This window comes from Tympanuchus pallidicinctus, unplaced genomic scaffold (genome assembly GCF_026119805.1).
Source record: "Tympanuchus pallidicinctus isolate F22 unplaced genomic scaffold, pur_lepc_1.0 scaffold22, whole genome shotgun sequence".
Classification (NCBI taxonomy): Eukaryota; Metazoa; Chordata; class Aves; order Galliformes; family Phasianidae; genus Tympanuchus; species Tympanuchus pallidicinctus.
In genome coordinates this window covers 18,497,464-18,525,451 of record NW_026294739.1, presented here as the reverse complement: position 1 = coordinate 18,525,451, position 27,988 = coordinate 18,497,464, and the positions used below count along the sequence as shown (strand labels likewise).

At 38.0% G+C, this 27,988-nt stretch overlaps 1 protein-coding gene across 6 annotated transcripts; it reads left to right on the top strand.

Annotated features, from left to right (window-relative positions):
* Positions 1 to 351: 351 nt before the first annotated feature.
* ECT2 (epithelial cell transforming 2) lies at positions 352 to 27,988 on the top strand. 6 transcript variants are annotated; one of them, XM_052685902.1, is made up of 25 exons: positions 352 to 452; positions 2,135 to 2,289; positions 3,237 to 3,316; positions 3,439 to 3,531; positions 4,465 to 4,647; positions 5,185 to 5,274; positions 6,245 to 6,352; positions 7,417 to 7,490; positions 7,604 to 7,734; positions 8,599 to 8,714; positions 8,890 to 8,952; positions 9,318 to 9,540; positions 10,900 to 11,036; positions 11,675 to 11,794; positions 12,558 to 12,626; positions 13,580 to 13,690; positions 14,608 to 14,704; positions 15,418 to 15,499; positions 16,553 to 16,631; positions 16,821 to 16,940; positions 18,366 to 18,504; positions 20,030 to 20,184; positions 21,829 to 21,936; positions 23,046 to 23,192; positions 26,422 to 27,988. In XM_052685902.1, exons 2-25 carry the CDS (start codon positions 2,160 to 2,162, stop codon positions 26,509 to 26,511), a joined length of 2,745 nt encoding a protein of 914 aa, XP_052541862.1. In that variant the 5' UTR covers positions 352 to 452; positions 2,135 to 2,159; the 3' UTR covers positions 26,512 to 27,988. The 6 variants fall into 6 exon arrangements, with proteins under 6 accessions (XP_052541862.1, XP_052541867.1, XP_052541864.1 ...); XM_052685904.1 differs by having other exon boundaries at positions 354 to 441; XM_052685903.1 differs by having other exon boundaries at positions 373 to 458.

Here is a 27,988-nt window from a genome sequence, read left to right as displayed (position 1 = left end):
CCAGCAAACCTTCAGTCGCATAAGCAACACCTGCTATCATCGTATCCGCTTTTCCCTATTTTTCATGATGGACAACATCATTATTTGTCATCTCATTCACGGAGCCCAAAGGTGTTTTGGGGAGAGGCCGGGCGGCGCCCTGAGACATCGCCTGGCGATACGGGAGGGGCGGCAGCGACCGAGGAGCCTCAGCGCGGCCCCGGCCCTGCGACCGTTGGAACAGTTCGAAACGCCCCTGCAGCCAATCAGCGCGCAGCACGCCCCGCCCAGTCAGCAACCTGCTCTCGGGTACGTCAGAAGGGGGTGGGGCGCTCCAGCGGCCCAATGAGAAGGCGGATTATAGAACAGAAATGTGACGGGCAGCCAATGGGCGGCGCGCTTAGTGCGGCGGCTCGCTTTTTGAATCGGTGACGGCGGCTGATGGTGGCGGTGGTTGTTGCGGTCGGTGGCAGGTGGCGGTGAGAGGGAGCCGGGCGGGTCGGGGCAGCGCGGAGCCATGCGGCCGGGTCGGGGCTAAGCCGAGCCCGAAGAGGGCGGCTCCGTGTGCGGGCAGCATGGGGCCGTGCCGCGTAGGAAGGCCCGAGGTCGCCCGTGGGGCGGCGGCCCGGCCTGCTGGCACCTGGCGGCCCGTGAGCGCTGCGGCAGCTGGGCGTCACCCCGCCTGCAGAGCGTGCCTGCTTTAGAGAGCTCGGTGACAGCGCCTCCTTTAAGCCTTGTTCCAGGGGTTGGATATCTTGTGATGTTCAGGTTTTCCCCAGAGCGCAGGGAGATCGTTTATAAGCGTTTTTAGGTTCCCTCTTATGTAGGGGGAAGCTGCTGTGTACACGTCTTGTGTGTGTGCTGTTTGTTCTGTGCCTTGGCACTGCCACGTGTGGCTCTGGCAACTAGGTTTGCTGTGTTTTTGGCTAATCTGGGTTGTTATAACAGTGTTTGAAGCATCCAAAGTGAAAGCACGTGAATAAACTAGGAAAACCTAGAAAATCAGTGCCCAACTCAGTGTATGGGTTACTTTATAATGTACAGCAGGGTTCTCTGGAAGTGTGTATTTGTTGATATGTCTCTAAGTCTAACTACAGCGGTAGGACAGGAGTCATATCGTGAATTTGTGAAGAAATCTGTAGGGTTTTAAATTGACAGCAGACTTAATTGGAGAGTTTGTGATCTAACTGCAGATAAGTAGCTTTTCTTCCTGTGTTGTTATGCCAGAACATTCACTTCATTTGTCTTCCAGTTCTTATTTCCCATGTAACTGGGTAGGCATTGCACAACTTGTGCTGCTCTCAAGTTTTGCTATTTCAAGAATCCTTATTCAAGCAGTGCTTTAACGTGTCTTTTGGCAACTGCTTTTTTTTAGTGGGCACTTAAAATATAGGAGCACTTCTTCAGTTAAAGTGATACAGAGAGTTATTATGCTGTGGCAGTTTGATTATAGAGGTTATTTTAGGTAATTCTTGATATTGCTTAGTAAATACTTATGTTAACGTAACTGATGAATCAGAGGAAATGTGTACTTCTTGCTTCATACAGGAAAGGAAATGCACTGTCTCATGGACAGGTGTGTTAGAACATGGTTTTCAGGTTCAAGATTCAGGTAGATACCCGTGCAGAAAGGAAGAATTAAGAGCTATGCTCTTCCAGTTCATCGCCTTGATGAACAAGGAGTGATGGCATCTATCTGTGAGAAGACTGAATTCATCTAACGACAGATACATCTACAGTGCTGTAGTAATGTGGGGCAGTAGCTTTGATTGTGTGGAAAGCTCTGTATGCATGCTTAGGTTTTGTAGAGGCTTTGATTCATTTTGAGAAACCTTTGCTTGCAAACTGTTGGTTCCTCTTCTGGACGCTTGTTTTTATATGACAGAAGTAATTCTGTTCACATGAAAACTCAAAACTTAATGAAGTACTCTGTCCTCTAATTCTTTTGCTGGTATTTCACTATTTCCATAATAGACTTGTAGACAATCCTTTCTACCAGTTCTCTGACTTTCTGTGACTGTTCTCTCAGTTTGAGTGGGATTTTAATGGGTGAATTCATTTAGAAATCTAAAGTTACTTCTGACAGCCTTAATCATGGGGATCATTAAGGAGCTTTTCAGCAACTGTAGCTATAATGAGTACATCTATCTTCTAGCTGTTGAAGAAAGAAAGAAGTAATCATGGCTGACAACAGCACGCTGGTGTCTGAAAGTGGGAGGAGCCTCTTGGCTGATTCTTCTGTTCTCGATTCAAAAATTGTAGAAAACTCCAAAGAAAATGTGCTTCCTGGATCTGTTGTAGATGTTGAAGGTGATGTAAGGAGTTTAAGACCACTTTTACAATGACTGATTACTCTGTGGGTGTTAAATTTTGGAAAGCTAGAAGTGCTTTGCTGAACTGCAGTTGTATGTAGTACAGCCTAAAGGGTGTTGGTATGGGATCCTTCCTCTAGCAAAGGAGGAGTCTTAAATTTAAATGCCTTTTGTTATCAAAATCTTGGCTTATAGCCATGAAATTAAATGGGTCTTCTGACTATTGAAAGATTCTTCTATGGAGTAAATAATTTTAAGTGATAAATGGATGCAGGTGTTTGGAAACTGTAGTGGCTCTGTTGTGCAAAATTACAAGTAGCCTTTAAAAAGATTAATAATCTTGAGTTTAAAACTTATTCAGCTTATTAATTAGTCCTAAGATGCAAGCAACCAAAACCCAACCGAAAACATACTAGAGTATTTCTGTTTGCCTGCAAAACAGTCAGTCTTCTTGATCAAATGGCTGTTGGAGGCTATGCTTGCCCCTTCTTCCTTTCATTTCAGAACTTACTGATACATTGAGAAAAAAGAACAAAATAGCTAATTTTGCTTCTCATATTCCCTTGTGAAACTGATTAGTTATTAGGCAATAATGAGCATAGGAGCATAGAAGCTAGTAAAGATACCATCTGTCTATCTTCCAGCAAGTCTTGCTATCTAATTCTGTTATAAGCATGAAGTCAATTTTACTTTGACTGTATGGTCATGAATTGAAGGATAATTTTTGTACCATATATTAGAAGTTTATGTTGTATGGTCAACTGAGCATGTCTTAATGTCAGAGCAGTCTTCTTGAGGCAACACTTATTTTCAGGATTGTTCCTGATAAATAAGCTGTCCTGAAAAGGTTATAGTCAGCTTCTTCTAGATGTTATTGCTTGATTTAGAATTAACATGGGTTTTTCTAGTGAAATAAGGATGTTATTCTTGTTTCTCTACAAACAGAAGAAATGCCTCAAATAGAAACAAGAGTGGTTTTGGTTCAGGAAGCAGGGAAGCGTGAGGATCTTCTAAAAGCCTTGGAGGTATGTGTGTTTGAGTTGTTTTCTTGCTTTTCTTAAAAGAGAAAAGAAGTGCTGGAATGATGTTGTTTTTCAGACTTCTGCTAACCAATGTGGTTCTGTACTAAAGTTCTCCTCTTCCACAGACCATTAGGATAATGGAAGTGCCAGTTATTAAGATAAAGGAAACTAGCCCTGGTAAATCTGAAGAAAAACTAATAAAAAGTATTGCCCATATGGTATGTCATGCAATTAAGCACGTGTGATTGCATGCAGCATGTTGCACTTCATTGGGACTGAAATGTGTGGGCTCTTCTAATTTATGTTAATTGGGATAATGGTCACAAGTTATGCAAATGTTTGATGGTGTCACTTACAACTCTTCAATCTTCTCAAAACTTCCTCCAACTTCTTTAAGCATCTACCAAGGAAGCAATAACTGCAGCTCTTCAGTAGCTGTTTTCTAGAGGGGTGAGAAATCAGCGCAGACATCCAAATGCATGCTCACTCAGCTAACACAAGTTTTCACTATGAACTGGCTTCATGATTGGCTAATTGTCTTATTTTTCACTTGAAAGCTGTGTTTAACCTTTAGAGGTGATGCTCTGTTTTCTTGGTATTAAAAAGAAACCAAAACTCTAGGAAATAAAGTCTGGAACTAGTGATTGATAGACAATGTAGTTAAGTCTTCAGAAATACCAAGCAATGAACTTAACTGACTTCTGTTTCGTTAGATCATATGCAGCATGGAGCTAGCTGTTACAAGCTGAGTGTTGCTTTTCAATTGCATCCAGAAGCACCTTAAGCTATTGTGATTGTCTGAAGGGAGACATTTCATTTTGCTTCTCTTTTTCTCCCTATCTGTAGTTATTGTCATTGCTGTGTCGTCACTGTGAACTGATAAGTAAAACTACTTAATTGCAATTTTTTTATTCTTCAGAGGCAGGAATTACTTTAAGAATTTTTTTTATGCACTTCATAGCTGTTCTTATACTAGAAAACAGTGTTCCTCATCCAGCTTTTGTCTGTCTTTTTGATAGTGTGTCTGTCAAAGCCTGAATTTCAAAATTATGAAAGTACACTTTCATAATGGTCAAAAATAAAAATTAATTTTGATCCTAATTCAAGTATGTTGCTTGAATAACATCCTGCCTCTTCCTGTCCTGCTCAAGGAAATTAAAGTTCCCTACATAAAGACGAATACAATAGAAGAGCTTGGAGATTGTGATTCCCCAGAATTTGAGACTGTCTTCGTTGTAACAGACTTCCAAGGTTCCATCTTTAACAACCTCTGCAAAGCAGACTGCCGTGTCATTGGGCCTCCAGTAGTACTGCACTGTGCACAAAAAGGAGAGGTATGGGCTGCTTATGAGATCAGCTGAGTAGCTGTGTCATGCAGTGAGTTGTAAGTAGGAAGTGTTTGAAACAATCTCCTTTGCTTTGTGGATCACAGATATTGTCATCAAGGTAAGCTGGAGAAAAGAAAGCTTTTTAGTATCATGTTAGATTACTTTATCTAATGAGAAAGCATGGACAGATAGTGGTAAGATTACAACTCTACTGCTGTAGCTGTGGGAGTTGTGGGGTTATGCTATTATGAAAGACAGCATACATGTACTAATAAACACTTGCTTTCAAAAGTCCTCACTTAAAGGAAGGTGGATTGGGGAAGAGAAAATGTGTGACGTACTAGCTTTGGAATTTGGAAGTTCTCTAGTTATTTTATCACTACTGCTATGTCTGAAGCTGATGCAGAACTCAAAATGCAGGCTTAGACTAGCATTTCATATACTTTAATACTTGGAATAACACTATTACATTAAAAATATTGCTTCTGTTAAAATGTTTATCATTATACTTCTAACTGATGAGCCAACTTCATCTTGTTTCAGCCTTTGCCTTTTTCGTGCCGTCCACTGTACTGTGCAAGTATGTTCAACTTGGTACTCTGCTTTACAGGATTCAGGAAGAAGGATGAATTAGTAAGAATTTTTTTTTCTCCCCTTTGGATAGGTAAAGCTGTGTTAAGTGTGATTTTATAGTGTGCTTCTGTTCTATCACCTGTTGGTTTTAACCATGACTAGAACTTCTATGTCGGGAATGAGCTGCTTTGTTCTTCTGTTGCTCATCAAAAAGCAATGGCATCAATGGATAGTAACAAAACTTTACTAGAGTCACTTTTTATTGGAAATGATGTAACAAGTACTACTGAGTTGAAAATGTTTAAACCCTTGTAGATTCAGGCTTTTTGAGAAGATCTTATTTATCCATTAATGTTCTTATATTTTTATAGGAAGTAGTGTGATCAGGTAAAGCTTTTCAGTACTATTCAGAGCACTTGCTGTTATTGTATCTTGCTGTTGTGCTATTAGGACTTGGGTCTTGAAGTAAGCATGAGGTGGTCTTGTACTCCAGTGTTTTACCTTCTCACTAATGTAATTGGTGTATGATATTCCTGTTGGATGCCTGGCAGTCAGTAGTTTGATTTTTGAACTAAGTATAATTTCTTAAGTTGCTCTTAGGGCTAGAGATGTTTGGTAGTCTGGATGCAGACTGGACAACTTGCCATCTTTTATGTGAATTCTAGCAACTGTCCCTTCAGGTAGAACTGACCCAGTCATTGGTGATAACGTGCCTCAAATTTATCTCATGTGAAATGAAGGCATTATGCATGATATTGATCACCAGTGTACTGATGGCTTGACGTCTTTGTCAAGCTACATAACAAGGATCTCTAAAATAACTTTTAAAAAAAAAATAAGGGAAAGGGGGAGTAGTTCTTATATCAGCTATAGCTTCTTAAAAACAAAGAACAAACTGAAGCATTTCTAGTCCTAGCCATTTAATGCAACTTTCTATCACCTGTTGTGTAAATTATTTGTGTACCTTTCTCATTCTGCATCGTGTATTTTAAAAGATTGTCTGTGAGCTTACCTTTTCTTTATTTTGCAGGTTAAACTGGTGACCTTAGTTCATCATATGGGTGGAATTATTCGAAAGGACTTCAACTCAAAAGTTACACATCTGGTGGCTAATTCAACACATGGGGATAAATTCAGAGTATGTAGGCTTGAATGGTACTTTGTGAGAACTTTCTCGATTTCCCTCTTGTAACAAATTGCAAATTCATCTGCATCTGCTGTCGATCTTGGATACCTGTTTGTCTCTTAGATATCTAAAAAGATTCCCTGAATGCAGAGTTTTTCCTCTGTAGTCGACAAGTTTTGTAATTAACAGGAACCAAAATGTTAAAGTAATGTCATCGCTGAAACATCAACTAAATCATTATGGTGTGCTTGCTCTTTTTTTGGACAGGCAAATAAACTTTGAAGTAACTTAAGTGAAACTTCAGTACTTGACTTCTGCACACCTTTTTAAAAAAAAAAAAACAACTTTCAGTTTTAGCTTGTTATGCGAAAGCTTTCACATCTTCATTTGTGTGAATATCTGTATGTATTCTTATCTGTCAACACTGAGAAGGCATCATTCAGGGTGCATTCAGTTGACAAGGTATTGTAACTTGATTAATGCATCCATATTCCTGGACTCTCTCTTCCTTGAGCTGTTTGACTGTTACTTTTCCCAGATGTGTCTATCTGATCTTTGAACTGAAAGAGAAAACCTACTTTTGATCTCTGATCAACCAGGTTTTTGGGTTTTGGTTGTGGTTTTTTTTTTGTTTTTTTTTTTTTTGCCACCTCAAAGAGAAATGTTTGGTAACTTTGCAGTCTCTTGACTAGTTGCTTCCTATTTAGCAAAAGCAGACTGGGATGTACATCTTTCTGAAAAAGTATAGGAAGCAGGAAAAGTTCTGTATTCCATTGGAACTGTGATTTGATTTTGGATTTTTTTTTGTGCTTATAGTGAAGAATATTGGACTAATAATGCACTTTTGAGTAAATTTTGAAGAAGCTATTGGTCCTGTCTTCTAGTCACTAAAGAGATGCATCTTAACTTCTAGGTTGTGCTGTCAGATAATTTTTGAAGGAATAGGTTCACTTTTTTTTTTTTTTTTTTTAAGCACACGTCTTGAAAAGTAAAAGTTACGTTGGAATTTTTCTTGGCATGGAAGGAACTTAAGTAGAAAACTATTTGTTGCCATTTATGCACTTCTTGTTTTGTAGATTGCTGTAAGTCTTGGTACTCCTATCATGAAAGCAGAGTGGATTTATAAAGCTTGGGAGAAAAGGAATGAAATGTAGGTATTTACTTTCCTTCAACCCTGATCTTATGACGTGTTCACTTGTAGTACTGGGAATTTAAGTGGTGTTGGAGTACTGATTTAGTTACTTTTGTGCACCCTTTTTCTAGGGACTTCTGTGCAGCTGATGATGATATTAGAAATCAGTTCAAAGTTCCTCCCTTCCAGGACTGCTTGCTAAGTTTCCTTGGATTCTCCGATGAAGAGAAAGCAAACATGGAAGAAATGACAGAAATGCAAGGTTATTGTTTGTGAATGCTGACCTTTGAAATGAATGGGGCTTATGGCTGAAAGATTTCACTGAAACAAAATCCTAGATCATGAATCCTAAGACATTAATGAAGAATCTTCAATATGGAAAGCTCTAAATTGATTTTTCACATGTCTTAAATTCTGATAGCTGTTGAAGACTTGAAACTTCTTAGACTGATTGAAGCTGGGCCATCTTAAAAGAAATTACAGGCTGCTTGAAAATATCCTAGGGAACTTTCAGCTTTGGTATCAAACATTACTGGTGAAATGCTTGATAGGAGGTGTTTGAGTTTTTTGGTAGTGTAGGGTTACATGAAGACTTCTGTAAACAGTCATGAGGTAATTGATAGCAGTGGTTCCAGCCTTGTGTTGCTAGAGCATGTATGTGATAGAACTACTGATGTGGGAATGCAGCAAGCTTGTAATAGCAAATTGTCTTCAAAACATGGAAGTTGGCTGTTTTTTTTTTCCTTTCTCCCTGACTTTTTTTCTCTAAAGATTTTAAGAATATTCACAAGTTAGAACCTCTGTGTCACAAAGAGTATACCTGCCTTGTTCTACAAATAAGGAGGACAAACTTTTCAGTAAAGCACAATGTTTATTTCCAGAGAGGTTTAAATGCCCTCTCAGCTATGCCATCTCTCAACACTTTCTATATGTACTTCACTACTGTTTGCTGCTGCTTATTTCCTAGAAGCTGTCTGCTGCTGTTAATATATGGGGTGTTTTGCAAGTTTTTCTCCTTGGCTCTTCTGTCCTTGATACTAGGTGCTGTAAAGCTATCAAGCAAACAACTTCAACAATAATATGATTCTGTCTTGCAACTTACCTCTTTGTTTTCTTATTTCTATAGGAGGATGTTATTTACCAGTTGGTGATGAAAGGTGTACACACTTAGTGGTTGAAGAAAGTACAGTAAAAGAGATTCCATTTGAACCTTTAAAGAAACTTTATATTGTAAAGCAAGAGGTTAGTGCTTACAGATTCTTGAAGGAATACATCTTATACTGCTCCATGTGAGACTTTTTTTCTTTAGCTTAAGCTACTTGTTTGCATTCAGTGTGCAAATTGTCGTAGTACTATATACGTTACTCTGAGCATTTTTAACACTGTGATTTTTATATGTGGTTTCCTTATTCTTCAGTGGTTCTGGGGAAGCATTCAAATGGATGCCAGAGCTGGAGAGTCCATGTATTTATTTGAGAAGGTGTGTATTGTATGAATGAATTCAACACAGCTTGTACTTGGTGGTGAAATTAGGATGTGTGGGGCCAGAAATTAATTTTTTTTAAGCTGCACTTAAATCCCAGGTCATAAATTTTAAGTTTACCCTTAGAGTATTGATTTCAGAAAACATTTTGTTTCCTGAAACATGAATCAAGTTTTACTAAAAGCAAAAACAAAACGACAGCATAAATGTATGACTCTTATTTTTTTTCCAAAATAAAAATAGGGCTTTGGTTTTCTTGAGGGGGGGAAAAATGTTTTGTGTGCTCATCTGACCTATCTTTGCCTTGAGTTGTGCTGGGAACAGCAAGTGAAAAGACTAAACTGAACTTTCTTTCTCTACAGTCAGAGAGTCCTGGCCTCAAAAAGTCTGTGTCACAGCTTTCTCTGAGTACTCCAAACAGCAATCGTAAAAGACGTCGTTTGAAAGAGACTCTTGCACAGCTGACTAGAGAAACAGACATGTCTCCTTTTCCTCCTCGGAAGCGCCCGTCAGCTGAACACTCGCTTTCTCTTGGGTCCTTGTTGGACATTTCTAACACTCCAGAATCAAGCACAACCAATGGAGGTATAGTTAAAGACCTTCATTTAGGTGCACTTGCGGTGTTTAAGATATCTCTGCATACAAGTGATAATGGTAATGATGGAGAAGTCTTTCAGGATTTGCTACAGGTTTCCTGGGTAATTCCAGACTTTTTCCTTGAAGTGTGTGGGATGCAGGGTCAAAGTGAGTGCATTCAGATACAGAGGCCAGGCTGCTTCTTTTCATCACAGTAAGCATATTCAACAGTACTTACAGAGAGGAGTTACTGGTACTCTTAAAGAGAGAAGATTTTAAAAGACTGTAAAAGCATTCTATCTTTCTTTTATATAAGAGGCAATGGTTTTAAATGAAGAGGGTAGATTTAGATTAGATACTCAGAAGGGATTGTTCTCTGTAGGTTTAGTGAGACGCTGGAACAGGCTGCCCAGGGAAGTCTGGAGATGTCTTATCCCTGGAGATGTTCAAGGGAGGTTAGATGGGGTTTTGGGCAATATTTTGTGTCCTTGCTTATGACATGGGGGTGATCTTTAAGGTCTTTTCCAACCTAAACCTTTCTAAATCACATAAGCAATCTGAAAGAGGCACAGCCTTTGAGTCATAATTCAAGGAATCTGAGAAATAAGCTCATTCTCAATGACCATATTTTTTAGTGCTAGAACTCTTGTAATTCCTCATACAGAAGCTTCTTCTAATGCAGCAGTGGATAGTTTCAGGAAGTGATATTATGAAAACAATAGATATAGCACTTACTTAATAGGTGCTGTGATTATAATGGACTTCTACATCAGAATAGGTGTATACTGATCTCTGCTGTCCAGTACATATGCAGGTATATAAAAATAGTGGACTATTCCAGGTTAACTTTAGTTTTAAGAAAAATTACCATCTTTTCTCATCTACCTCATTTTCCACTTGCACCAGTCGTCTGCCTGCAGTGAAATGCTGTGGTTTTTGCTTGTAAAGACTGATCTCATTCAGTGGCTTTGGGCTGCATATATAATGCAAAGAGAGTAGGCACCTGAAAGACTTGTTGATGTAGCAAAGCAAAATTAAAAAAAATGTGAGTCCCATGTGTAAATAATGTTCAGCACTTAGCCTTCAAGTGGTACTAAGTGTGAGAAGGTTGAGTCATTGACCAGTCTGTAAATTGCTTACTAGTGGTTTAAGAGTCTAAGACTTATTCTGAGGAATAACACGTTACTATTAGTCTATAATAGCACTAATGAATCATTTTTAGACTGAGCTCTGATGACTAAATAAGGAATGGCCTTTTAGCCTTTAATTCCCTTGAATTCTGAAAGCTTCCCTCTTGGAGGGTGACCTTTTCAGGAACTCTAATTCATAATAGAACTCTGTTTTCTTTTGGAAATATCTTCTAATTAGAAACGCCGAAATCCTGCACAAGGCCATCGAAAAACTCCACTCCTCTTCCACTAAAGCAGTCTGCAAGATGGCAGGTTGCAAAGGAATTATATCAGACAGAAAGTAACTATGTTGATATTCTTACAACAATTATTCAGGTGAGTTGGTATTACAGCAAGTACAACTCAATTGTAATAAGACTCCTAATGTTTAGGTAAGTGACTTGTAGTCTTTGGGCTCTTCAGAACTTAGAGCATTAAATGCATGTGAGGAATGATGTATATGAGCATAAAATGTACTGGTATATTAAAGATGTTGTTAATTATAAAACTTGGAGGTCACAAACCAACTGCAGATCTCAGATTAGAAATTATAGTTGATATGAAAATATTGAATTTTAAGAAAATAAGCTTTTCATGACTTGGGTTTTTCAGATATTAGTGCGTAGAGGTGGGAAAAACACTAAGCCTGTTTGCTACTGCAAGAAGAGCAGAATAGCAAGCAATTTACAGGAAGAGCTTCACTTCCTAGGAAGTTTGCTTCCTCTGTGGCTCATTATCATGCCTAAAGAATGTGTGTAAGTAGAGGAGAAGATAAAGGGATTATTCTACAGTAATGTTAACTAACCTAGTTTTTAGACCCACATTCGACCACAGTCTGTTCTTGTTAAGTGGGAGCAGGATGTATCAATATTGTGACTGCAGGAAATTATGATCTAAAAAAAAAAACATTGTTTTCATAAGTATTTCTTATACAACGCATGGAAGATATAATGATTCTTTGTCTAATACATCAGTTGTTTCAAGTTCCGTTGGAGAAGGAGGGACAGCTTGGCGGACCAATACTTGCACAGGAAGAGATTAAGACTATATTCGGCAGCATACCAGATATTCTGGATGTACACACTAAAATCAAGGTAAACTAACTTCCTCCCACAGAGCAAGATATGATGCAACTTCAAATTCTTTCAGCTTGTGTTAAGTCATAGCTACTGAATGTGTAGATTCATTAGGGTGAATTAAATGCAAATCTGTAAATACTGTTAGAACTTAATTTAGAAATTAAGAACCTGAAGTCTGAGAATTGTACTTAACTCATACTGCCATTTATTAACTGTACTCAGAATTGCTTAGGTACTGCAGTTGTCTGTTTTTTCTCAACTTTGATGGAATGAAAATAAGTAGCAGAAACAAGTGGAGTCTAGTGGTGAAACCTTTCAATTCAAAGGGAATCCTGAACTTCAGCTGTGCTGTCTCTTCCTGTTATTATCCTGTATCCTGAGAATAAATAAGCTTGATCCTTATCAAGCTGATACGTGCTTAACAGCTTGCTCTTACTCTCCTCAACCCTTGGTGCACCCAGTGAGGGAAACCTATGCTAATTATCATTTAATCCTAACTTCTATTATACCATTTTGTTGCAGAGCTGACTAGTTCAGACACTGTTAGACTCTGCTTCTATTGATTCAAAACTGTATATTTAGTAAACCAGAGGAGTTTTGCTATCATTTCTTAATAGACTTAAGAGGCTTACTGTGAAGTTGTGTGGGTTTTAGGATTGCCTGTTTTGTTATCTGTTTCTGTGCTGATTGTGTGTTTGGCAGAGCACTGGTCCCATCTTAAAGCTTTATGCAGTTGACGCTTGTTATTTTCTTCTCCCCATCCTTGCACCTAATCTAGGAAGACCTGGAAGATCTTATGGTGAATTGGACTGAAAGCAAAAGTATTGGCGATATCTTCCTTAAATATGTAAGTTTCTGGGTGGTTTTATGCGTTAGAACTACTATGAACTATTACCTTACAAGCAAACCCACTGTAGGATCTAGCAAACGCAAGCAGAGCACTACTGAGTAAGCAAGAACACTGACTCGTATCACTGTATCTTCTGGTTAGACTTCTTAGCTAAGTGATATACTTTGTGTAAGTAATCCCTGTCAAGATTAAGTGTATGCATCTGTCTGTTTGCATTATGGATTAAAACTTCAAATAGGTGTAATTAAAAACAGCCTTCAGTCTGTAGTGCTACACACATTTTCTACTTAAATGGTAGAAGGAACTCTTTCTGTAATCTTAGTGCTCTTCTGCCTCCTTTCAATAATATGGAATTAGCATGTTAACTTTTTGAAGACACTTGATTTTTCTTGAAGACTTAAAATGTGTAAATAACGACTGCTTATTTTTCACAAGTACACAATGTACAGAATATGAAAGCAATGTCTGGGACTGCAGTGCTTTTTAACATAGTAAGCCTGCTACTCATCTTGTGCTTCTGCTGTCTTAATCATGCTGAGGCAAAGAATATTTTGTCAAAAATCAAAAGCTCTTGATTTGAGGTATTTCTTATTTAAGATCTTTTTTTCCTAAAAGTGATTGCACACACTGGAGGAAATATCTAAAATTTCCAAAACTTTCACTGAAAGTATTGTGTTAGGTAAGAATCTTCTCTACTTGAAAGAGTTCTCAGTGGTTTCTAGGATTGCCACGTTATACTTGATCTTTGAGAGCAGTCTGTATTTCATAAGCAGCCTTGAATCTAGAACATTTGACATTCAAGAATGTTCTAACTTGTTATGTGAGCATGCACAGGTTTACGATGCTTTATTCTTCATCAAAATGGGCCTTTGAACAGCTCAGGTGTATGAATATACGTGCAGTGCTTCGTCATACGTAAAGTGGATCTCTAACAGTTGTTTATTTTTCAGTCAAAAGACTTGTTGAAAACATATCCACCATTTGTGAACTTCTTTGAAATGAGCAAAGAAACTATTACTAGATGTGAAAAACAGAAGCCAAGATTTCATGCCTTCCTGAAGGTAAGTGTTTTGCTCAAAGTTGTGCGAACTTGACAGCTATCACCAAGTAAACTGTTTAGTGCAGTTGATGAGGAACTTGAAATTTTAAAAGCTTGAATGTTGAATGCTTCTTGGTGAGACAGAAATAGGAAGGATTTGAGCTTCAATCCCTTAAGCTTCTCATGAGACTCTTTACTAAGAGGTCCAGGTTCCTTGTCTGTTACAGCTTCTAAGCTAGTTTGATTATATGCTGAGTAAGTTATTTGTCTCCCAAATACATACCTTTTTCTCTTCACTGATCCCTCTCCTGGTGCTGAAGACTTGAGCTAAAAGCTATTCTGGGAACACTCTTGGCAGTTAAGAAGTTCCAAGGAGGTAGAATGTCTCACTATTCCTGCAGCTAATGAGAAGGAGTGTAAGTGAGGATTTAAGAGAAGAGACTCTTTAAAGAAAAATTGTAGAGGGGTATTTATACTTCCAAGGTTCTAGATAAACCTATATAGCTGACTGCTGGTTCAGTGTAGCTTTAAATCTTCTGCATCCAGCAAGCATATCTCAAAACAAGAAAACCCCAAAGAAATCAAGCTAAAAGGTCTCAGTTCTTGTTTTCTTAGGTACTGGGGACTATTTCTGCATATTAATGCTTAAATGATGGGGAAATGATAAAGAATGCAATCAGCTGTCCCTTTGCTCCATATCCTAAGGCATAGTGAGACAAGTCTGAGAAGTTGGTCATGTGGATAGTTGAATCATTCTGAGAAGATAAGTGATAAACAGCATCTAGATTTGAATGTCTTCTCACATGATTGCTTAATGACTGTGAACCTGTGTTGAAAGGTTCTGAGAAACTTCTACTGCATTGCTAGCCTTGGAGAATACAACACTTACCTTTTATTGGAAAAATAAGAGTTGTTTCCTTTTTTCCCCTTTTCTTTTAGATAAACCAAGCTAAACCAGAATGTGGTCGTCAAAGCCTAGCTGAACTGCTTATCCGTCCTGTTCAAAGGTTGCCTAGTGTTGTTCTACTACTAAATGGTAATCTTGTGTTTTTTGTGTGCTTGATCTTGGTATTTAAAACCAAGATAATGCTGCTTTTGGCATGATTAGAATGGCTTTTCTCGCATGAAGCATATTTGTTTCCGTGAGTTAATCACACTGAATGGTAATCAGCAAGACCAATTACTGAAGAAAGCATAGTTGAAGAAAATGTCACTTCTGTACCTCAGATATATACAGGAACAGTCAGAAGAAAAGCTTGTTTTGAATGAGGATGAGAGGAATTCATATCAGCAAGGCTACAGCTTCATGTGTTTCTCTTGAGATCACCACTTACTGTTATAATGATAAAATCTGTTAGATCTGTGTGAGTAAACATTGTCTTCACAAACTACAACATCAACTTCTTAAGGCAGGAATTGGGGTACTTAATAAAGCATGTAGATAGTCCTTGTAAAACTGGCTATTAATGGTAGCAATGTAAGCTTACCATGCAGTTAAACTTGTATTGGAAGCTGAAGGCAAGGACCATATGCCAACATAAGTACAGTGGTGCATAAGTCTCACACGTGTTCAACTACTTCAGTTGAAGACTGAAGGCTGCTTTTAGCAGGCTGCTGTGCTAGGTAGTTCATGGGGATGAAATGATATGAAATGGCTTTAACTTAGAAAATCAAATTGTCTTCCTATTTTTCAAATTCTCAACATTTTATTCTTAAGGGTCTGAAAACTTGCAATGTTTTGAATTGCAGATCTTAAGAAGCATACAGCAGAAGACAACCCAGATAAAATCATTCTAGAGAGAGCTATTGAATCATTAAAGGAAGTGATGACGTAAGTGAAATTCATTCTACAAAACTGTTAGATGTATGCATCTATTCATCTCTTCTAAATTGTCCTTACTTAAAGCGTATTGCTACCATATGTTTTGTCTCCATTTAAGTGTGTGTAATATGCATTCCTCAGGAAGTGGTGATTACCATGATTGCCAAAGGATTCTCCACCTGAAGAGTGAGTGGAGGGGAAACAAGCTATCAAATACTTAAATTAATCTGTGGCTTCAGTCTCCCTTCTGCCACTGCCATCATTCTGTTATCCTGTGCCAGAGCCCTTGATGTCCTTGAAAAGCTTCTGTTGTTACCCACTGCTTCTATCTGAATGGCTGCTGACTTCCTACCTGTGTATGAAGCTGAACCTTTTGATTCTTTTGTTCTATCTGCTCTGTTCTGGTTATTTCTGTCCTCTACAGAGTGGAAGAGATGTGGGGGATAGGTAGCATCTTTAAAGTCTTCGGTATATACAGATTTCCAATGAGAGGTTGTGTAGTATTGGTGAAAGCTTATCTGTGTTGTGCTTCTTTATTAGCTATTGATGGTGCCATTCTGCAGGCTAAGAGCTGAAGCTGTTCAGATTGTAAGGCTCACCTCTTCTGAATTGTAGCATGTGTCTCCAACAATGAGACTTTATGTATCTACTTCAGCAAATGTTTGTCTGATTTCTAACAACTTCTAATGTCTAATTACTTTGGTATTTGACTTCTGGTGAACTGTAGTGTTGACTTGGGGTGGTGTTGAGAGACCTGTAGAATGCAGCATATGAGAATTGATCTCTGGTTCCTTCCTCCTGGGGTAGGGAGGGAAACTGGAATAACTGAATGCTGTGTCAGCTAATAGAACAATATTCTTGTCATGTTATAGTTCTGAAGTTTCATGTATGCCTGTTTAGCATATGGTGCTTGGATACGTGTAGAGTACATTTACTTCTGTATGTCCAAGTGCTACTCTGTAAGCTTTCTGAATGCTCAGCTTAATTTTTTCTTTAATGCAGTTGAATCATTTACAGTTGCTTGATATTGGAGATAAATGTAATACAATGTGCTTTCCTCAGGCATATTAATGAAGACAAGAGGAAAACGGAGGCACAAAGGCAGTTCTTTGAGGTTGTCTATGAAGTTGATGGATGTCCAGTAAGTAATTTTTCTGAAGTTGCAGACCTGTAAAAATGATTGCTTGCTTTCTTGCTCCCTCTGCAAGAAAATGTGAGGTTAAAATGCAGTGGTACTGTTTTAAATAGATTTCCAGTGTTAAGTTGTAAGCAAGTAGTAATCCAGCACTCGAATTAAATGCTTAATGAGCTTTTTGCTTCTGTTGCATAGGCCAATCTCTTGTCCTCTCACCGAAGCTTAGTTCAGCGTTTGGAAACTGTTGCACTTGGTGATGATCTCTGTGACAGGGGAGAACAGGTCACGCTCTTTCTGTTTAATGACTGCTTAGAGGTAAGATTGCTGTATGAATACTTCTAATGAGTTGTAAAATGTAACATTTCCTGAATTTTAGAGGGTAAGAATATAGAAGACAAATAAAGCAACAATAGCTTTCTAAGTTTAACCTGTCTCTTTATTCTAATGAGTTGCAAAAAAAAAAAAGTCACAGAATTAAGAAGAATTAAGAATTAAGTCACAGACAGCTTATAGTTCAACACATCCTGATGTTACCTTTTTGGTAGGTACTGTATAAGTAACGCAAGTAGCTGATCAGTTTTGGATGATCTTATAGCAAGATTAAGAAGTTGACATTAAAGAGCAATGAAGGGCATATTTGCCTTGGAAAAGCAATTAACAATTCTATATGGAAGTAAGGCCAATGTATCTAACACACTTTGAAAATTAGCACCATAAATGACTGATCACTCACTGAACTTTTGTCATTATTACATGCAGTAGTATCAAACAATATTACAGTATTTTCCTAGCATTTCTGTGTTGTATGCCAGTATCTATACTTCTCTGAGAAATAAGTTTCTATTCTTTTCTGCTTAAGCATTCTTAATTCTCAATATATTTAATTACATATCTGCATGGCACTTTAAGTAGTAGTAATGGATGAAAAAGTGCTGGAGTCTGGCTCAGCAGGTTGTTGGTGTGTTTAAAGTTTAATTGTATTTAATGTGAATAAATATACCTCTGAGATAGGGCTGTTTGTGCTTTGGCCAACAAAGAAAACAGGTCCACATATCATGTATCTAGACTAATATTATGTTAAGAAGATACATGATGAAAAGTACCTAGGAGTAAAGCTGACTTAGTTTCACTTGTCACTTGTGAAGGATGGAAGGGAAAGTGAAAACAAGCCAAGAACCTTCATTGAAAGTATCTCTTCTATAGAATAAAAACTACTGATGTTACCAGTGATGTTACCTCTGTTTTTAATTTGAAGTTCAAACTAACGTACCTCCACTGCCAAAATCTGCTCCATGACTGCATGGATGAGTAACAGCAAGTAACACTTTCAGGACAGAATTCACCACAGTCTGTTTTGATTTACGCATGTGGGCATTGTCTTCGGTGTTGAAACCTTGACTGACTTGTAGTAGGTTTCTGAGTGCCTTTGCTTGTTCTTCAGGGTAGAATTGAGACTTGTAATACAAAGCTGCTTTCCCTCTTTGTTTTTTTCCAGAGGTGAGGGTGTTGCTGCTAAGTAACAAGTATTTCTTGGCCACTTGAACTGTCTATAAGCATCTCTTATCTCAAATTCACTGAAGACTTTTGTCGTACAGTAATGTAGTTCTTTAAAACACTCCAAGTGTATTTTTCTGTAGTGAGGCTTTATTTTCATTCCTGAATTTTAGAAGGTAAGAATATAGAAGACAAATAAAACAATAATAGCTTTCTAAGTTTAGCCTGTCTTTTATTTAACTGCAGATTGCAAGGAAGCGTCACAAAGTCATTGGTGCTTTCAAGAGTCCTCATGGCCACACAAGACCTCCTGCTTCTCTTAAGCATGTTGTACTCATGCCTCTCTCCCAGATCAAAAAAGTCCTGGATATCAGGGAGACAGAAGGTCTGTATGATCTAAAATGCCCCAACAGCAATGAAAACTCACTTTTAAAGGATGAAGGTTTTCCCATCGTGAGACAGAATGCCAGGGCATATTTGTTGTATGACAAGTCAGGTATGAGATTCTAGTATAAACTGCTGTTTGAGGCTGTCTGCAAGCTTGAAAATGTCTAGTTTTGGCATTTTTTGGCTTTTCAAGACTCACTGTGGGCTGCTAGATTTGACAGAGCTATTAGGTGGAGTTAGAAACCATTTGTTAACCAAATGACAGTATGACTTAAGGTACTGCATTTGACAGCTCTGAAATTACAGAGCAAAAAAAGCAACAACAAAAACAACAAAACTCAAACAAACTACAAAAAAACAGATGAGACTTCAGTCCAAAGCAGAGGAAAAAGCTTTTGTTATGAAACTAAATATTGTATAAAAGGGGGTAACGATGCTCAGGAGCTATGCTTAGCCTCTTGGGGGGGGAAAAAAAAAAACAACTTAAGAAAAACATAAATGACTTGATTTCTGTGGCTGCTTTCCCATACTGAGGCTATAAACGTTTCACTAAAGTAAAGCATTACTAGAGCAGCAGGACCAGTGCTACAAGTAGTATTCCAACCTTGCTAAGACTTCTAAGAGTAGGTTCAACATCTGTACCCTAGAAAGATAAATTCGATATCTCACTTGGGGTGATCAATATGCACTTTGGAATTGTTGTGGTTTCTTCTCTGAAGCACCTGTATCTAGAAAGCTAATGAGAAACAGGAATGGCAAAGCAGGTAAGTCATAAACGTGTTGCTTAACTGCTGAAAACTGCCTACAAAAAGTTAGCTTAAGTCTTCTTTTAAGAGGTTTTTCTTCATTTATGGTATGATACTGAGGTTTATTCAGGGACTTATATAAATGTCTCCCATTATACAAGTGTCTGTTTAATAGTTGCTTGAACTTCAATATGCTACTTGGAAGAGGTCAGCTACCCTGACTTAGAGGATGCTGTTTTTAAAATTGTTTCTTTCCTTAACTGTGTTTAGCACGCTTTGGCTGAATATCCTCTAGAGTATCAGCAAGTGATTTACTTTCTGCTCTTAAGTGAGCAATGTTGGTTAAGTCTAAAACTTCAACTGCAGCACTTCGAATGTCACGTTTATTACTGACATCTTTTGTTGCTTTCACTGCCTTACACAACAGGGTAAATGTTTTTTTTGTCAACAGAAGGAATAATTTGTCCAAAACTTCATGAGTCAAAGAATATTCACTGCTGTATCAGTAAAAATTAAATAGTCTAGACTACAGTGTGCAAGCTATTTGGTGAGTGAACTGGTTGCAGTCTCCTTGAGACGCGCGGACAGAACTCATGCAGTTGTGCAATAAATTCCTTGTACTAAGTTACATAACCTCTAAATCTAACTTCTGGAAGCTGAAGGGTTAACTCTAAAAGATTACTCCCATTATCCTCCTTTGGGGTGGGAAGTCGCATGAAATAGAATTCTCTTGTCTTACCTCTGTCTTGTTTGTTTGTTCTTCTAAAATGTCTGTAGATTGCCACAAAGCTTTTGCCTTAGTTGTTCGTCCGCCTACAGAACACAACAACAAGCTACTCAGTTTCCAAATGACCAGTGAAGAACCTCCTAAAGAAGACTGGCTGAAAACATTGTGTCGACATGTAGCTAACACAATTTGTAAAGCAGATGCAGTAAGTTCTCCGCAGCCATGTTGTCTGGAAATATTTTGCTCTGTTGGCTTGAAATACAGGAAAGTAAAGAACTTGTTAATAGTAGATATGCTCCAGGTGAAGTAGAGCAGCAAATCTTTGTGCTAGCATGTAGGCAAGTAAGTGGTTAAAAAGTGGAAGAGGAAGCAGCCTCAAAGTTAGCTTCTGCAGAAGCTAGTAAGTACATGAAAGAATCACACCTTTCACCCAGCACAAATTATAAATAATTCAAACTCTGCACTGCTGAGCTTCCGTAGGGCAAATCTCAACCAGATTGTCTTCAGCTTGCTTTCACTGTTTATCTGCAATCTTAGCATTGTGAATTATATGTTGGTTTAACTCTTCGTGTTAGGTTTAATTTTTGTTAGTTTTTTTTTTATGTATGGGCATGAGGGCGTAAGGGGTGTGAAGCATCATCATGCTACAGACATTCCTCCAACCTTAAAACAGGGAAATAAGAGATGCTGGCCTTCATTTATCTTAAAAGCTCGATGTGCATGCACACTTTACACACTTCTTTCATAGCCAGAAACTATTAATTGGGAGTGCAGATCCCTTCCAATTAGGGCAAAAGTCTTTTGCCCAACATTCTAACTATATATGAATATATAAGAATATGTGCTTATGTAATTCAAATTTGCTGAAAATTCACACAGTATGTGAGGCAAACCAGCTTGGTTTTGTAGGTAATGTTTTACATTCTGCACTGTTTTCTTGGTGTATAGTATTTGTGTCTTTGAGTACTTTAGAACACACTTGCATTAAAATATCTTATGTCTTGCTAAGAATCTCATTGAGGAATGTTGGAATATGAAACTTGGTGTTGTGGTTTCTTTCTTCCAAGTACAGAGCAGGAGAAGCACCCATTCAGATGGGTTAATTTACTTCAATCTGTATCAGTCACCTGTATTCACTCTTGATTCTATAAAGTATAACAGAAAGGAGTGGAAATAGGAAAAAAAAAATAGAAATAGAAAATTCATCTATGTGTGACAAAATTAGTTCATTGTGCCCACAGCATTCAGAATCATTTGCTGACAAATAGCAATCTATTATACTGAATACTATTAATTATAATTTATGTAATTATTGGTTTGTAGTGAGTACGTAACTTTTTTTGCTAATGTAAGTGGCAAGCTGAACTTCAGTCTAAGTTTTCTTTGGGTTTTCAGTAACTCAATACTGTGTGACAATGAGAGATAGCATAGACTTGCCACATGGTGGCAGTAAAAAACTTTAACTAGTCTGCTAGGCAGTGGGAACAGCCATAGACCTTGCTTGGTGTCCTTAACGTTTTTCTTAAGAAGGGTCTTATGTGCCAGTGAAAGAAACAAGTATTTAGTTTGGAACTCCTCGTGAGTGCTTCAGACCTACTGCCTTTGCTTTAGTTACCCCTGAACTTGAAACTGGGTAAACAAACATGAAGGTAATAAAGTCATTCTGTAGCTGACTACTGGTGGTTAATATCACGAAACCACTTCAACACAAATAGTTTTTCTCTGTATTGTAAGAGAAATACAGAGGAATGCTGCTATTAAAAAATCTCTAAACCTGACTTAATGAATTAGAGAATTATATTTTAAGTGCTTGTGTTTGTGAAACCACTAAGACTATGTTTGTCTGCAGGAAAACCTTATTTATGCTGCTGATCCTGATTCAGTTGAAGTAAATACTAAAGATATGGACAGTACTTTAAGTAGAGCATCTAGGGCAATAAAGAAAACATCAAAAAAGGTAAGGTACTACAAAAACTGTGCTTTGCAGCAGAATACATTCTAGTCAGAATGGTGTTAATATTCCACTTAAGTGCTTTGTAGAACTTACAGCAGTTGTAGGAAGAACTTAATCTCAGTAAGTTTTCTCCTTAAAGGCAGAAGGTAGGGAGTGCTTGAGGGCTTGAGGGTAGTTTTGGGGTATCTTAATTGGAGTATCTTAAGTGTTGTAGTTGTAAATATTATATAGGTATTATTGTTATCATTATGGAACTTTATTTACAATGTTCAAATGATTAAAACTTCAGGAAAACAGACCTCAACTGTATCTGCTTTTAGCATATTGAGTGGTGTTGGCAGTTATCAAATTTCAAAATCTTTCAGAAGTAAGATAACTGTGCATGCTCTAATGTCAGATTTCAAAGTTACAAGGAAATAAGTGTTGAAGGCTGTTTTCTGCCTTTATATGCTTCCTTTTGTATATGGCTTAAGCTGCTCTTAATTGAAGTGTGCTCTGTGTTGCTGGGAGGGATTGCCTGGGAAGCAGGAGGAGGGCTGCCTGTCTGCTCTGTCATGTAAGCTGTGCTCTTGGTCTGGTTCTACTGAAGCCTGTGGAATAGGAGGGGACTGACAGAGGGTGAAGCAGCAAGGAAGAATCTGTTCTCCATTCTTCTCAGCAGCCTTGATGCAGGCTTATTCTCATCAAGATGATGCTGTTTCCTAGGGAAACTGTAGAGGCTACTGTTGTTTAGAAGGTGCTGAAGGCTGAACTGAAAGAATCTTAATTCAAGGGGAGCTGACCTTTCAAAATGCAAGGGATGTGGGGAAGTCTAGTTGACCAGACCTTGTTTTTTTACTTTTCTCATCTCTTATTTTTTTCCAAAATGTTGCTGTCATGCAGACAAGTGAGAATAGCACGGGTTGTGGGGACTCCTAAAAGTCAGACCCACTTGCAAGTTGTCTTTTGTTTATTTGGTCTTAATTTTTTAATGTGGGGAAGAGCTATCATGTCCTCCTAGCTCAGAGCTTGTCCTGTCCTACAGATGTTCAAAACTTGAATAGTACCTTACCGTGGTAGCTATTGCAGCCTGCTCTTTGTCAGTGTGTAACAGTGCTTGTCAAACTCCCCAGGTTACGAGAGCGTTTTCTTTCTCAAAAACACCGAAGAGAGCTCTTCGAAGGGCTTTAATGTCACACAGTGCAACAGAAGGAAGAAGTCCCAGCTCAGCTAATGAGAGTTACATAGGCAGCCGCCTGACCAGTACGTCGTCGTTAGCGGTAAGTTAATTAGCTGTGCAGGCCAAAGAAGCAACTTGCTTAAGACCACAGTCATTCTAATGTCGATCTTACAACAATTTCAAGATCTGCAGTGGAGAAAATTATTTTTATCTATATTAATAGATGTGTTCTTTTCAGAGTACAATTGTTTAATAAGGCTTGCTTACTGAGAATGCAGGAAGGTGTGCTAGTATGTAGCAGAACCTGGTTAATACATTTAAGCTGCAAATAAACTTGCAGGAACTAGAATATGCATCCTACTCTGAACTAGCAAGAAACTCCCAGCACTTCTATATGTTGGTTTGGGCTATTGCATTTTGGACAAAACACAAATGAAATGTAGACCCCTGAATAGTGTGGTGAGAACACCAGTGGGCAAAGTAATAGGCATCCCATGAAACAAACTGGGAAGGATGTGTAGAGAGCTATCGATGTTGCAGCCTGGTAGCTTTTAAAAAGGCAAGTGAGTTATGTGCTCATCAAAATCTTGGTCTTTGCTGCAACTGCTGCTATGCTTGGCTATCTATTGCAGCTCTCTTCTGCTGCATTAGCTCAGACAATTTTCTAATACAGTCTAGCATATTGCTCTAGATTTGGGGGATTTTTCCATCATCTTTTAGTTTTTTGAGTAAGTCTGTGTTGAGTGAACATTACTTTAAATTCTGCAGTTTGTAGGACAGCTAGTCAGGAGCAGGATTTCCTGTGTATCTTTCTACTACTGATTTGTATGTCAGAATCTTAATACAGAGATAATTCAGTATGTTTGAGTGGCCTTTAAATTGTACAACACAGACTGCCATACTATCTGTCACATTAGATAGGCATGAAGAAATACAAATTAATGAAGGGAGGAAGTGTGACAGTGAACTCCCTTGGTTTATGGGAAATTAACATAAAATGAGATTGGCTATAACCCAGTTCTGTGTGTTGATTTTCTTCCTTCAATTATGATTGCTTCAACAGTTGTTTTGGAATTCTAATATTCCGCCCTTATTTTGATGTAGAACTATCTTGTTTCTCATGAAAATACAAGTTGTGCATTTTTTCCTGTTTCTCTGTACTTAACTACTTTTCTATAATGACAGGAATTTAGTAGTAAAACTTGTTTTTTTTCCTCATAACTTTTGGACCTCAGAGTAAGCTGCAGCTTGGCAGCAGAGCGTGAGTTCCATTTGATGTTATATAGGGTTTTTAATCCGTCTCCTACCCTATAGAATTGGCATAAAGCTGTTTTGGTTGAGTCATGAGGTTAGAGATTCATTTTTTTTTAATTCTAACATTAGTTTTATGTATTATATACAGTCCCTTCTAAGCATGATCTCCAAGAAATGGGGATAGGCTTTAGCATAGTGAGCAGTTTTGAAAGGGAGGGGGGGAAACAGGGCCTTTCAAATAGATGGTAATATGGTTCTTGAGTAGCAAACTAAAGCTGTAGGAAATCTGTCTGAGATCACTCAGGGAGCTGAACCTGTTATCGAGGCATTGTTTTAATTAAAATCCTGGCACTGTGTTCATGTGGGGAGGGGTAAGTAGTGGAAAAATCACTGAAGCCTAGATGTCTTCATGCTTGGACTAACTCTTAAATCCTTCCTAACTGTAGATTGCTCATTCATTGTCTTCATGTGGCCTAAATGGCTCTGTGAAATGTGGTATTAATGTCCATTGCTCCAATTCCGTTGATCTGAGCTCTCAGAAGTCCAGGCCTTGACCTGTGCTCTGTCCTGACTCTCCAAATAGTCGTTTATCAAGTGCTATAGAAGACAGAACTTCTTCCAACCTGGAGAGATTCAATGGTCATGCCTTGGAGAAATCATGTCCTATCTCTATTATTACTATCACCTTGGTGCTGACAAGTGTGCTTACAAGTGTGGTGCTGGGAAGTTATGTATGTCCAATCCTGACTGTTAATGCCCACCTTGTATGAAGTCAGCACCCAATCCTGATTAAGACAAATTGGTACAGCTACCTAAAACCTGGAATCCACAGAGTTATAAACAGTATTGAGTTCTCCTTTGACTTGTAATGTTTTGGGTTACTCAGCGCTGACGCACTGTGCTATTTCTGCTTTTGAATGCCAAGTTAATTCTTTCAGAGATCCTTCTTAACTTTTAATTAAGAAAAGTTAGACCTAATTAAAATAATATTGAACAACTACTTGTTTCAATTCATTGTGTCCAGGCAGCAGCGTAGCTTGCCAGCCAGTGCCAGAGTCCTCAGGACCAGTATTTTAACTGCAGGGTGGTCTTGAATAGCTAACTTTATCTGTGGTTTTAACTTCTTGTTTCCCATATATAAAGGATAAAAAAATATATATCCCTATGAACTGTTAATTAGAACAGCAATATAAAGAGGCTTAGGATTTAACATTCAAATAGAGCATATGGCTGCAAATAGAAGACATGCTATAGACACACATTAGATTTCCTAAAGAAAAAAAGAAAAAAAAAAAAAAGAAAAAGCATGCCTTTACCTGCCCAAAGCATTGTTATTAAAAGGTTCCTGAATTACATGGCTGCAGTAAGCTACCTAGCAAACAGAACCATGCTGAAAAGCATGAGCAACAGGAGGTTGGTTGTGGAAGTACTTAAAGGACTGATGTAAAAACTATAAAATCCAAGTTGATGCAAAGAAGCAACTCTTAGTAGAGTGTATTTATGTAACTTAAGTCTTTAGTCCTTAAGTCTAGTGTTTCTACCACCAGAAAAATCAGGTTTCTACCTATTGTGTGTAAATATTTGCAGTTAAAGCAAGCTTTGATAAGTCATTGTGATACAGAATATCTCTCTGTAGCTGAGAAAACGTGTGTTCAGTGACTGATTTGGGGCTCAAGCCTAGTAAGAACACAGTTGTAGGGTATGAGGGGAACTAAGTTCCTTCAAGGTTGTGATGATAGCAACCTCACGTTTGGAAGAAGGTAAGTAGTGCAAAAAGAGTGATGTGGAACATGCTAATACTTGCCTTTGAAGAGTAGCTTTTAAACATGTTCTTGTATTCTGTATTTCTGATCTAGTAACAAGGAAAAGATTTATTCTTTGTACTACTTGTTTGGTGCTGTTTAACTTTGCCATTCAAAATCTAGAAATATTGAATGACTTATTTAAAAAGCTGTCCATCTTAAATATCTTCCTGACAGAAAGTGTAAGGAATCTATATATATCAAAGTTGAGAAATGACTACTGATCTACTGACATCGATTACAACACAACTACTCTTTTTCCCTCCTCAACAGGGCATTTCTTCTCCATCCTTGGTCAGCCTCCCCTCAATCTTTGAGAAGAGGAGTCATACGTTAAGTCGATCAACAACCCACTTGATATGAAGCAGGCTTTAAGTACAATGCCACACTGTAATGACTGACAAACAGCTGGCTGTTCAAATGACCTGTTACTGACATTAATGGTACCTTAGTCATTAGCACTTAGCAATGATTAGCAAAATGTTAGATAACACTAAGTTAATCACAAAGGGGTTTCTAGTTGTACTGATGCGGATCAGGTAATCAGTGGAGTGAGTAACTTGGTCCTTAAGACCCATTATTCCCTTGCACAATTTTTTCACCAATATAATTAAAGCATTTTCTTTTATGGAAACCGTCCCCTTTAAGCAACAAACTAATTTTGAAATAAGGATGATGATCACATAACTTACTGCTGGCTTGAATGACTCCCATGCTTGCCTAACTTAATCAATTGGCTGAGCACTTTAATGTTCAAACTGTTGATTTCTTAAATGGAGATGCATTATGAAGTACCTGACCTTTTGAGTATGACAGTTAACCTGTTGTACAGCTGCTTATTCCACATATTTTATAAGTGTAGCTGTTTATAAAGAAGTGGGATTGAGTTTCTCTGACTGTGATCTTCTGCAGCCTCACTGTAATACAGTGGTGTGTTGGTTTATTTGAACAGTAAGTTTAATGGCTATAGCTAGCTTTGTCCACCACAAATGATTAAAAGAAAAATGAATATGCTCAAGAGTTAAGGCTTTCCCTTTTAGTTAGGGCTGTTTGAAAATGGCAATAAAAAACAAAGAACCTATGAGATCCAAATGTTTGGTTAATAGCTCATTATTTAATGCATGAGGTTACTGATGTGACGAGGGCCCGGTTTGGGTGTGTTAAATTTCAGGTGTACTCCTAAGGCTTTTATTTGTCTTTTTCATGTGTTTCTGTTGTCCTTCAAAGCTGTGTGTTCATTCCTTTCATATCCTCTCAGTCAGTATGATTCACTGCTATCTCAGGAACCATTTAAATATGTATATTTCTGCATTTCTTTAATGGTTTAGTAATTGTTTAACTATCTGTCTGTATTAGGAGTTCTCAACTAGAGAGGCTTCTTAACCACCAGTGTCCTGTCTTGTCTATATGTAATTAGTTATGTTTCTGAATCTGTCATACTAAACTGCTTTTATATTTTGTACCAATCCAAGCAATGTAAATAAACTGTTTAAAATAAAACACCTTATGGCTTTGCTAAGCAGGCTTTTATGGAAGTCCACTCTCATTTTGCACAAAAACATTGAGTTGGGTTCCACTCTATAAATGTACTCTGATTAACTGTAATAGCTATTTTTAATAAGATATGCATCTTGGTAGGCCTCAGTCTGCCAGAACTGAATCCTTTTGTTTCCTTCATGTCTGCCATTCTGCCTTGTTTCACTGGGTGTGTATATATCCATGGGTGCTTTGGCCTTATCCATTCAAAGCAAACATCTGAACTTAATGTGCACTGGACTTGATGTAATAAAGTATCTTTAGGAAAGAATCCATGCAATAAATCCTCTGCTAAGAATATCAA